At 39.0% G+C, this 13,051-nt stretch overlaps 1 protein-coding gene across 1 annotated transcript in view; it reads left to right on the forward strand.

Annotated features, from left to right (window-relative positions):
* The window catches only part of UGGT2 (UDP-glucose glycoprotein glucosyltransferase 2), a 214,568-nt gene that overhangs the window by 105,524 nt on the left and 95,993 nt on the right, over positions 1–13,051 (forward strand). The window contains 4 exon segments of the mRNA XM_018568049.1: positions 99–197; positions 1,467–1,561; positions 7,102–7,308; positions 11,306–11,437. Coding sequence (XP_018423551.1) covers positions 99–197; positions 1,467–1,561; positions 7,102–7,308; positions 11,306–11,437 — 533 coding nt within the window.

Raw genomic sequence — 13,051 nt, forward strand, 5'->3', positions numbered from 1 at the left:
AAATATATATTTATATTAAAATTAAATATATAAATAATATTTGCTGTTCCCTGAAAAAAAACAGATGTCTTAACTATATATTCCTGTTTATCCTGCAGTTAAATATAATTTTCAAGATTTTGAAATATTTTCATACCTGGATTCTCAGGATAGAAGTGCAGTTGTTTCTGAAAAAATGAAATATGTAACAAAAGAAGGTAATTTTTCATTCTTTTTTTTTTATCCATTTAAAAGCTACTCTCATGGTAATATATAAAACTATAACCCCTAGGAACACATGACCAACAAAATAGAACTTTATGTTCAGAATGTGGTGTCAATGGTTGCAGCTGATACGATAACGGTGGCTGTTTAAGGTACACTTCAGTCAGAATTGAATATTAAGCCATAAAAGGCATAAAGAAAACACATTTTCCTTGCCAAGGTCTTTCAGTTTACATGCAGGCATCTCTGTACAGCATTAGTTTGCTTCACTCTGTGTTGTCAGTAGTCTAGTTATTTGGGAATCTCTTATGATTGCCTGTTTGTAATACCAGAGAAGTATTTCCAGACAAATCCATGAAAGGCTGCTTGCAGCCTGTCAGATACTGAACGCCTGGTGCACCAAAGTTTCAGTACCAAGGGTTTTCACAATCAGGAAATACATTTCCACTTGGGTATATGCCTAAAATTGGGAAGTGAATATTCTAGACTAGAATGATCCTTGAGTGCCAAAATCAAATGTGACTTTAACTGTAAACATCGGTACACTCAGTATAACCTGTCTCTAAAACTGATCCTCGCCACCTTCCTAACCTGAAAGCTGAACGTTGGCCAGATATAACAAAAACGGACTTGAATACATATATCTATAAAATTATTATTTCATGTATTTAAAAAAAACCCACTACCATAACTCTTTCCTAACAAAAAAGTCATTGATGCCTAGATGCCCAGGTTAAATTTAGCTCTGACTGTGTTTCTGTGAACACAGAAAAACTAATTTGCATATCCAAATATGTTGACTTATTTTTAGGACTTTAATTTGGCATACATTTTTTGTGTGTGTTGGCTTACTGTACAAAAAGGGAATGTTGTTTAATAACAAACACTCAGACCAGGGCATGTTTCGGGAATGTTATTAAACAGATTGCGGGTGCTAAGAAGTTAAAGAACTACTCTGGGTAAAAATGCTATTAATCCTTGCAATGGGGCTACCCCTCCCTGTGTAAGGGTTAAGTGCTCATTTGTGCCTAGGGTCAAAAATAATGCATGGATTGGAATCCAAAGAATGTGTATCGACTCTTTCTAATAATCTGATCACTTTCGTTAATAGCTTGCTCTTATTATTGCCCTAACCTTCTGCAACTGATGTGAACTGTTGCTTGTAAATGCATTTTTATTTTGGGTATGTGAAATAAACACTTTGTGTAGCTTTAATAATTCCAGCGCTGGAATGCTTAGCCTGTGCTATTTGTTACTTTCAGATGAGAATGTAATTTATGCAGTCACCATCTGGATTATTGCTGACTTTGACAAGCCAGCTGGGAGACAACTGCTTGCTAAAGCTGTGAAACACATGGTACAGTACTACTAATTTTTATTACCTAATATTATACTGTATCTAAGATAGGTGTTGAACCAAAAATATTTTCATTTGTTTCCATTGTTTTGAGACAAGGGTGCTGCATGTTAGCATATTTGAAGTAAGGCAATGTCAGTGTTTGTATAATGTAACAAATATTTGTATCAAAAGAGACACTTATACTAGTCCTTATCATAAACTTCTATTATTGTCCATATTTCAGTTCACTGAAGTGTAAGCAACCTTTACCATGCACAAAAAAAGGCAACATTGCAAGTGTTAAAGTGACCCTAAACCCAGGTTAAATCTAAAAAAAAAATGCATTCAAGTACCTTAACTATTAACAAAAATGTAGTTTATTTGTGTATCTCTCGGCTGTAGATCCTCAAATCATCTCTGAATTGGTGCTGACACTGTCCTTCCTTCTGGAGGGTGGCTAATAAGAGACATTTCTGTTAACAGTCAGGACTTGTTCACACCAAATGCAGACCAGATCTGCATTAGTTTCTGTACACGCAGTGTGTTATGCCGCATTTTTGATGCGTTCCAGGCCGTCTTTGTTTAAAATTCGCTTTCAGTGCGTCCCACTGCGTTTTTGATGCGTTTGCATGCGTTCCAGAGCAGGTAAAATAGGGCTAAAATACCATTGGAATACATTGGACGCAGTTTTGATCCGGTCTGTAACTGCTCTGCTCCTGGAACGCGTTTGGTGTGAACTAGCCCTTATGGTATTTTAATACATTTTTGAGATTTAACTCTTGAGTTTAGTGTCACTTTAACATTGTAAAATGGGGATGCACCGCGTACGAGTACCAATATTTTTTTCCGGTACTCGCCGATACTGAATTCCGATACCTGAGGTTCAACCTCATCACCAGGTGACGAGGAAGCATGGAGCCGGCTTTTTGGCCAATGAGGAAGCCAGGGGGAGGGTAATGACTCGCCGCCCAGCTTCCGGATTGGCCAGCTTCCTGATCAATCAGGAAGCTGGGGGGTGAGTCAATAACCGCCACCCGTCTTCCGGCCAGCTTCCTGATCAATCAAGAAGCTGGGGGGAGAGTCATTACCCACCCCCTGGCTTCATGATTGGTCCGGGAAGCCAGCTCCATGCTCCCTGGTGACGAGAAAGCATGGAGCCAGCTTCCCGACCAATCAGAAAGCCAGGCAGCGTGTAATGACTCGCTGCCCGGCTTCCTGAGACGGGAAATTCTGGTATCAGGATAGGCATCGGGAGCATTTGGGCGAGTATGCGTACTCGGCATACAAAATACTAGTAGTGGTATCGGTGCATCCCTATTGTAATCCTGAACTAAAATGAGTTGAAATAATAGAGCTCCAATGAAAAGTAAATCCCCCCTACAAAGACCTCCGCTATTGGCTGCTTAGTTTTAGAGTTATGATCAAGCAGTTCTGCCTGATAATTGATTGCCTGTGGATACAGTAGAAAGGAGTGTTCTGGAAACATTAGACCATTAGAGCACTAATATTCTTCTGAGTAGTTAGTGACTTCAGAGAGAGGACAAGGTGCAGAAGTGGAAAAAGACTTGTCATGTTGTTTTTTTTTTTGTGTGCTTTTGGTGAACCCCAGTTCCATTCATACATTGTAACAACCGAACATCCCTGCATTGCTTTAGTAACATATTGTATATGGAACAAGTGGCTAGTTTCACTACGAATAGAGTGGGTCTTAATCCTCACATGTATACTGTAAAACAGTGGTTCTCAACCTGTGTAACATTTGTCCTTGGTCATTAAGTCGTGACCCAAGTCACACGGCAATGGAACGCACGGCATTGCGGTACTACGCGTTCTGGTGCAGGCAATCGAACTGTGGGTGGGAGATGCATTTGGGGTACTATTCAAATGAATGGCAGCGCAACGTACCTCCCGCCACAGAACGCACAGTGGATGCGTTTGCATGGTGAAGTGCAATAATCGCCCGAGACTGTGCAATTAATACTCAAAAACACTGATTGACACACATAAACACAGACACAATCTCACACACTCAGACATTCTCACACACATATACAAACTTTTTTTTTTAAGCTGCACTTAGTCTTCCTAATTTTCGAGAACTGGAGTGGATCCTCAGCCTGGGGTCCAGTGTGGACTGCTGTGCTGTGACGGTGCTCCATCTATATGTGCATTGCTTGTACTGCTCCATTTCGCGCCCTGTAGAGGTTCCGGGAGCAAGAATGTGATGTCACTCCGATCCAGGCACCTCTACAGGGCATGAGAGGGAGCTGTAAGCCATGCACCTATGGATGGAACTCCCTCACGGCCATAGCTCCAGCCCACCCTACCTCAAGCTAACACTCGGCACCAGACAGCATGTTTTGAATGCTGCTTGGTGCGAGAACTGACTTTGTTGCTCTAGGAAGAGACTGAGAAAGCCTCTTACCTGGAAAAGTGGAAGGCACGCATCAACCCACTGAACATGGAGTCGCGACCCACCTTTGGGTCACGACCCACCAGTTGAGGATGTAAAACCTTTAAACAAGTTGAGAAAAGTACAAATTACAATCACACTATTCTAAGTATGTACTCATTTAAGTTTGCAGCCTAATTCTTATTATGAAGTTACAGGACCACTGTAACATTAGCCAACAGTAATGTTGGAAATAGTTGTGATAACCTAGCAAATGGTCTTGACTTTTGTGCTCGGTTTCATAGCAGGTGTTCTCAATTTAGTGCATTCAAAATAAAAGTTTTGACTCTGAGGCCTGGTTCACACCAAGCGCAGAGCAGTTGCAGACCGGAGCAAAACTGCGTCCAATGTATTCCAATGGTATTTTTAGCTCCAGTTCACATTGCAGCATTCAGTTCCAGAGCAGGTAAAAAAAAACTGCAGCAGGCCCTATTTTACCTGTTCTGGGCGTTCCGGGCCGTTTTACTAAAAACAGCCCAGAATGCATCAAAAACGCGGCACAACCCACTACACTGCATATGCAGAAACTCATGCAGATCTGCTCTGCATTTGGTGTGAACAAGGCCTGAATGTGTTGTATGTTTAGCCTTTGAAGCAATCTACATTGTAGATATAGTTAACATTCAGATCAGTGATGATGCAATATTAAGGAAAAGATTGGTAGCCATAATAGTGTGTGGCTTTGATGTTATGAAAGCGTTTCTATTTGAAAGCCTTCACAAGCTTATGGATCACTTCCTTTATTGCACCTGAAATTGTTTTTAGAAAGCTGCATCTTAATATATTCAAAACAAATTGTCGTTTCTCTCTGCTATCACACTTCATAGCCTGCTAGATTAAGGAAAATGCAGGGTTTCTGCCAAGAATTTGTCCTAAGTAAGCTTCACGAGGTCAGGATTATTAGACATCAACATTAACACAAGGAGATTAGTTTTAGTAAGATAAAGGCAAAATTACATTTTGCACCTTAAACTTTGTGCCATGTTGTCATCTCTTTTGTAAGATACACTAAGTCCAGTGTAAAATATATCCTTTGTTGTGACCCCGGCAGCAACAAGCATGTCACACTGAATTACAAGTGCTGCAGACCAGTAGGCCTAAAGTTTAATGTTATTACTTAGACTCATACCACAGGGGCTAAAACTTTGTAGTATCTTTGGCTCTAGACAATGTCAGGTTTCATTTGCGGTTCAAAGAGCTTTTTTCTTTAGTACTGAATATATATTAAGCAGAACGTGACTTGTTAAAGGCTATTTTGTCTGAGCTTTGCAGATTACTGCATTCCTCTTTTATGCTTTACAAACACTGAATTACTGCCAGTTTATATTTAGTTATGCCCATAATTATTTCTAAAGCCTAATTTGGCTTTTTTCATTATTTTCTTTACAAGTGACATCCTTTTACTTTAATGCTATATGTGCTAAAATAATCCTAGCACAGCCTGTATTGTGCTGGGGCAACACTTATGCGCCTGGCCTAATGTGTCTAAATAAATTCCAATCATACGCGTTCCTTGAAAAAACCTGGAGTAAAGGGGTGCTGTAGCAATTATTGTTTACAACAATGGGTCAGGTAGGCAGTTATATAGTTGGATTATACATGAAGAATGATTAAAGATTAGAAAGCATTACCGTTTTTCGACCTATGTAACATTAACAGTTAAAATAGATGTTTGCACATTTAAAAAATAGAGAAGTATGTTACTGAGTTAGGCAGACAAAAAATACAGTATGTCACCAGAACACTATAGATCCTTAAATATCGTCCAAACGTTTATTAAAGCAGTCACATCACAAACCGTGTTCAGGCAGAGTTTTGAGGTTGTGAAAGACACCTCGATCACATGACTGACAAAAAGGGTTCTTGCGCGGCTTTGAAACTTTGCACTAACACTCTTTGTGGTGTAATCGCTTGAATAAATGTTTAGCCGTTAATAATGATCTATGGTGTGCTGGCAAGTTATGTTCTCATCTACCTAATGTCTTCACAATATATTTTTCAGATGCGCAAACAACTATTAACTGTTTTTTTTCTAAAAACTGTAATGCTTTTTAATCATCAATGGTTCTTTGTGTGCAATCCAACTATATATCCTCACCATGTTTTGTCTATAATATTTAGGCTCATTTAACTCTAAAAAGTATATTACCGCACTTGGCCCTGATCTATTGTATAGAATATAGCGTATAACTTTTTTAGCATGACAGACCTACATTTCCCATATATAATGCACAGTCACTATTAGCCGTTTATCTCCACCTTAAGGCCCCATTCACATTGAGCGGTTCGCAAATCGCGCGTTTGTCGCGCAAATGCTTGCATTGAGCAAGCTTGAATCGCGGCTAAATCCGCTCCAAAAAGGGTCCTGCTGTAGTGACACACGACACGCGAAAGCAGGACCCTTTGCCCCATTGAGAAGCATTGGAGAGCGATATCGCGCGGTAAATTGCCGCGATATGGCGGGAATTACCGCGTGATAAATTGCTCTATGTGAACGGGGCCTAACTCTGTATAGCCCAGTATGTAATATGCAGCCAGCATGATGGGCAATATGAGATATAATCTATTACTGCCTTATACATCATATAAGTGGCATATAATTATGTTCTTGTAATGCACAAAGCCAACTCTGTCATGTACATATGTACTTTCTTGTTCATTGAGCAATAAATGTTCTTACTGTATGCTTTCATGCTGTGCCGGTCCCTTCACTGTGGCATTTGCCAAGGTTTCACTATGTAGTCAAATTAAGCATGACTTTTATGAACAACAATATGCTTTCTATGTGTTTGATTGTAATAGTTTTGTCTCAGCACCTCTTTTACATAAGTGTGTCAAACCTGTAGAGGGAGAACCTACAAATCCATTCAACCAAGTAAGGCCATTCTAATGCTTTGTTAAATACCAACAGCTGAATTTCCTAACTATGTCTTCATGTTTTACGTGTTGTAGCCACACAATGTACTGTTTATCTATTTGTATTGCAAGTAAGTTAAACAAGTAACTGAAATGCCCAATATTATTTTCAGTTCAATTTATATTAGGGGACATCACTATTTGCTAACATTTTGCATTGCTAAATGCTTTCTTTTTCCTTTTATGTTAGAAAAAAAGCAGCATTGCTCGACTTGGTATCCTAAACAATCCCACCTCCAAGATGACTGAAGATAACACTTTGATATCACGTGCAATATGGGCTGCTTTGCTTACACAGAAAAGCCAGAACATGCTGACATTTTTCACAAAGCTTTCAAAAGAAGAGACAGTGGATGCACTTACTAAAGGGCATAAAATCAAAGAGTTCCTTGTTTCGGTAAGCAGACATTTTATTGCTGTGTGAGTTCTCTCACAATGTGTGTATATTGGGTGCAGACATACCTGCAATTTAAATTAAACCCAGCGATTCCACTCTCCCCCAGGAAAGAAGCTGAAGGCATTTTGATTTGTACAGAGAAACATTTGTTCTCTACTATGCACAAGTAGAAATGAGTTTGTAGTTCAAATACCAAGAAAGAAAATATGACTCTTGCACACCAACTTACACACTGCATTAAAATCCAATTTCTGATCCTGTGTGATAATGTGTTTATTTCTGGTCAGGGGTTCTGGTGATCTACTGTATGTAAAGAATTATTCACATGTTAGTAAAAAGTAGACACATATACTGTAATTGTGACTCTTCCTTCTTTTAAATGGAGGTACCCAGTCCTGGGTTGCATAACAGTGGAGGACACAAAAGTCCAACACACCCTAAAGTGTCAGAAAGTGAAAATCAATGCACCACTTGTAAGTCCCCAAAAAGTTTCATTTTATAGTGAGGATAATAGTGGATAATATTACTGCCTTTTATCTTATGTTCATTGAAGGACACAGCCGATAAGAACATCTTGACCAATGGCAATCAAGTAGCCAAGGCTGGATATATAGCTCCTGGAAGTCCACCCACTGCGGCCTGCAAGCACAGCAGAACAGGCAGTAGAACCTAGAGCACTGCAGCTGCTGAGGAGTCCTAGGACCAGGGCGTAGCTGTAATCCCACTGTCGAGAGAGAGCAGCACAGCTTGTCCCCACAGGGAAAAAACACTTACCCCATCAGGACATCCGTAGGAAGAAGCAAAATGCTGCTGACCGCAGTCTGGGCACCACAGGCCAGGAAACAAATGGTACTGTGACGGAACTGACCTGTCCGATACAACACCAGAGGAGAAGTAAAAAAAACTTCCAACAAGACGGTCCCCAGATGTAGAGCCATTACAGCCGATCCCGCTTACTGCATGCACTCACAGGCCACACTGGGGGGACTACTAGGATCTATATATCCAGCCTGTTATCCAGTCAACTACTTAATTGCCATTGGTCAAGATCTTCTGAACAGCTGTGTCCTTCAATGAATGCACAGAAAAGGATTTACAGTGAGTACACAAATTCTATGTTTCTATGCAGTAACAAATTTTGATATCATGTCTGGTAACATGGCCTCTTTAACCCCTTTATGACTGAGCTTCTTTTTAGTTAATGCTCGTTAATGACTGATGCACTTTTTACATTTTTGCAGTGCGATTCTTCCACGTCGGTAATATACTTTCTTACAAAGTGCACCCACACATATTATATGTTGTTTTTTAGAGGACAGATAGGGCTATATATTTATATTGCATATGTGTACCTAACGCCTCACTTACGACAAATAAAATATAAAAAAAGAGGAAAAAACGTGAAGAAAACACCTGTTCCCCAGTTTTGACTTTTAGTATTTTTTACAAAAACAGCCCAGCTTAAAAAAATGTAATAAATACATTCATTTATTTGGAAAAACCTCACATTCCTAGGATTTTAGACATTTTTCTGTACTTCTCAGCCTAAAACTAAAACCTAACATTTTAATCTTTTTTTTCTCCAGAAGCTAAAAGTGGTCATCTGGCATACAATGTCGCCGTCACTAAGTGTCACTAGGTGACAGCGACATACTTTGAGCATCGCTGTCATGAGGGGGTTAAAAAAATATTAACCCCTTGGGGGGGAAAAAAAATCCAATTTTATTGTAAGGGGTTAATTTTTAGATAAATTATTATTATTAGGAATTATATAAATGATAGTATTAAAATATATCATTTTAATTTGTTACATTTATTTTTAGTTACATTATTTTTCTTTATTTTTTTACACTTTTTACAATTTTTTGAGCTGAGCTGCTGGGAACTTTAATGATTGATTGCTCTAACGTGCCATTAATGTCAATAGTCTGAGTACAGGTGCACTTTAAGGGTGGGCGGCTTGCTTTGGTGCATGAGTTGGGATGGACAGTCATAGACATGTGCAATATGTCTCTACCTTCCTTCTATCTTCCAGCTGTATTATACTCGTGTTGAATCTAAAAAGTGTTTGGTGCAAAAGTTGCATAATACCCACCTAAATTAGCAATTCAAATTTGTGTGGGTTAGTTACTTTTTCGGCCAAGAGACCAGCTAGCTCCAAAACCACTTAATTTGACCATTAATCTGCACCATGTATGTACACCGAATACAGTGTGATGAGTAAAGGGCCACTGTTTTACTGCAGATGGTGTATGTGTATAGTTACATAGACTAGGCTCAGCTTCTCTAGTTTACTGACCCCCACTGCTCTACTTCTAATGGAAAATAAAGATGGTATTCACCTGGGATAAACCAATATACAAAAACATTTGAAAGTATCATTACTTTAAAAAAAAAAAAAAAGTCTGTGCACTTTCCCTTTTTAATATTTAATGCTGTTTTCTTTCAAGCACATATTATTTCTGTTAAGAATGTAATATGCAAACATATTAAGGAATGCCCACAGCTAATATAAGTTTATTGCTTTTAAGATATGTAAAATCCAAGCTGTACAGTCTAAGTATGGAATTGATTTCACAAATGAGTAGCTAGAATACTTCATGAATTAGTAGACAAAAATTGTGTATTCTGCATTGCTTCTGGTCCCTGACCCTTTCTCAATACAAATGCTAATCAGAGTTCTGAAGGACTTCTTCTTGCCAATCAAAACTTAGATATAAAGTCATTTCCTGAATTTACATATAGATTAAAACTGGAACATATTATCTTGCCGTTTAATTCAATGATACATCTCCTTTCAGTCGTTACTGGGTGTGTAATCTGTTTAAGGCATCTTTTATTTAAAGTTGTAAACGGAAAGGGGGTTTATTTAAGAGCATTAAACATACAACTATAAAAATTAACTATGCTAGAGCAGATGAGAAGTGAAACTCACTTGACTACAATGTCATTGCAATACAAAAATATGACAAGTTATGGTAGACACACAAGTTACAGGTATTTTATTTTTCCTGTGTTTGTTCCTAACATGTATGACATCATGGTTTATCACTGCTTACAGAAGGTGGATATCAGAGTAACTTGGTATTTAGGGCTTTCGTAGTATTCTACATATAAAGAGATCCAGCATAAAGCCATCAAGCTTGGGTAGTAAACCTTTGGAGTCTGCCTACAGCTTTACTTTATGAAAGCACAACATTAGCTTTTAACCAGTGGTATAGGGAATACATTTGTGAGGCCTTTTTAGTGTAATTTATAACCAAACACTAATAGACAAGTACAACATAGTAGGTTTAAAGAATGTGCATCCTAATTTAGGGCATATATCAGTCTTTTAAAAACTTTGTGCAGGAAAAACTGGATATTTCCAAAGTGCATAAAGTATCTTGGGAAGAACAGTCTTTTTAGTTATACCGATTCTGCTATAGAATTTAATAGAATATGAACCAAGTGTGCCCCTTATGTTTTATATATTCTAGCATGAGAATAGGGGTTTTAAATTCAACAAGGATTACGCACATTGGTGCTAAATCTTCATTATACGTTTTGGTCTTGGCATGCCATTGAGTTTCTCCTAATTTCAGTGTTCTGGGTTTTTAAAAGAATTATCTCCAAATAAAATCTGTTGCACATTTGATTTTAAAAACATCCAAGCCTATACCACCTCAACCTAACCACTGAACCATCACATTCTCAAACAATTCATCCCCACACATCTACCTCCTCATGTATCACTTCTCCCTCCCTTTTAGATTGTAAGCCGTCACGGGCAGGGCCCTCAACATCTTGTCTTGAATTGTATTGTAATGTCTTCCTTATATTGTAAAGCGCTGCACAAACTGTTAGCGCTATATAAATCCTGTATAATAATAATAATTTGAGGTCCTTATCAATAGGTTGTATATCTGCACTGCTTTGTTCTAAAGACTGCTTCTATTTTCTAGCAGTATGTTATGAACATTTGTTATTACTTTACAATGCTTCATATTTTCTTCAGGAAATGGATGGTGATACCTTTGAGAAAAAGTATAATACACTTGGTTTGGACATACTTCTGACCCAGGAACTATATTGCCGTGAAGTTCTCAGATTATTACCTGGACAAATGGCTGTGATCAGTAATGGACGGGTAAGATTGTTTGATAGTACTGTACCTAACCTATCTGGTTCTAAAATGACATTTAAAAATTTACATTTAATTACAAATATCACTTATTGCTACTATGGGTCCTAGAGCTATAGCCCCCACCCTTTCTGCCAGGTTTAAACTGTTGTTCTATTAAGGCAGTTTATACACTGAGTGGCCAGATTATTATGACCACCTGACGTTTGTAGGCAAAATAGCTATAATTTTGCGCTGAAGTTGCTAGAGGGCCAAAAACATACCAGTTGCACATTTATTTTGGTCATCACTGGCAGGCCTTCAGTGTGCTTGACATGGTTGGTGGTTTCCCTAGCCCCTGATTTCATCTTCTTCTGTGGGGTATGTGGTCATCTACAGTTAAAACAACAATAATATTAGCTGGCAAAGGACAAAGGGTTATCTGCTGTAACCCCAACTACACCCACGTTTACTTCTTGGTGCACTAAGTAGCTATGGCTAAGGACTTTCATCTAAATGTGGTAAAAGCTTGGTTAAATACCTGTTGCTATTACATTAGGATCTTGCAAGATCACGTTACCATCCACTTTTCCCTGTTTGTGTCTGCTTGATATGTTAAGTGTTAAAACTTTCTAAAACTTTGTGGTATGCCTAAAGTGTATATGTGCTTATTGAATGTTCAGTATCTTCTTGCACATTCTTGGTATTGCATTGCACTTTATGGATCTATTGTTATGTGTGTTTTCACTATATCAGCATCTGGAGCAATGTGAAATGCAGTTTTTTGTGGTAATATTTTTGTAAATTTTTATTTATTAACCAGTTATCCTCCAGAGCTATTTTCTTGTTTCCTGTATGGGCATATTCGATGAGCAATAATACCTTTTTTGTTACTTGTGATACATGGAATATACTGTTTTTTTGGGGGACAAATCCAACTTTCTTTAAAGGGGAACAATACTCGCCTCCTCTCCAGCAATTTGACATGCACAAGGTTCCCTCGTCGGCTCTCACATCTTTGCCCAGTCTTCTTCTGGGTTCAGAATCTTCGTCCACCTTGATTGGCCATGCTGGGGTGATGTAACTCCCACTTTTTTAAAAATAAAATCATTTTTAGTTAAATGTTTTAAAAAATTAACCATTTTTTAACACTTTTTGTATTAATGATATTTTTTTATGTACAGCTAGTTAGGGGTAACAAAAGCTTGATAAAGTCTTAGGACAGTGGTGGCGAACCTATGGCACGCGTGCCAGAGTGGGCACGTGGGGCCGTTTCTGCTGGCACACGAGCCCAGGTCCGCCGTACCACTTCAAAGCTCACTGATGGGCACGCAGGCACAGAAAAGAGCTTCAGAGACTATGTCATCTTCTTCCACGCAAGCGCACTGAGGACGAGACGAGGAGCCGCGCAGGCGCAGTGACGTCAACAACTGACAAGGTATGTGAAGCGCCCGTAGTAGCCGACCGGAAGCCGCCGAGTCCGACTCAGTCTACCTCCTGCAGACACAGCAGTGACAGGAATGGACCTTCGGCTCTCCCCTCTCTCTTTCCGTCTCCAGCCACCCGCTTGTGTGGACGGGTTCCCACTGCCGAACACCCACTCAGCCAAGGCTCTCCTCCTCAGTGGCGGATGCGGGGGGG

The sequence above is a fragment of the Nanorana parkeri genome, unplaced genomic scaffold (assembly GCF_000935625.1).
Source record: "Nanorana parkeri isolate BGI_ZX_2015 unplaced genomic scaffold, ASM93562v1 scaffold1130, whole genome shotgun sequence".
Taxonomy (NCBI): domain Eukaryota; kingdom Metazoa; phylum Chordata; class Amphibia; order Anura; family Dicroglossidae; genus Nanorana; species Nanorana parkeri.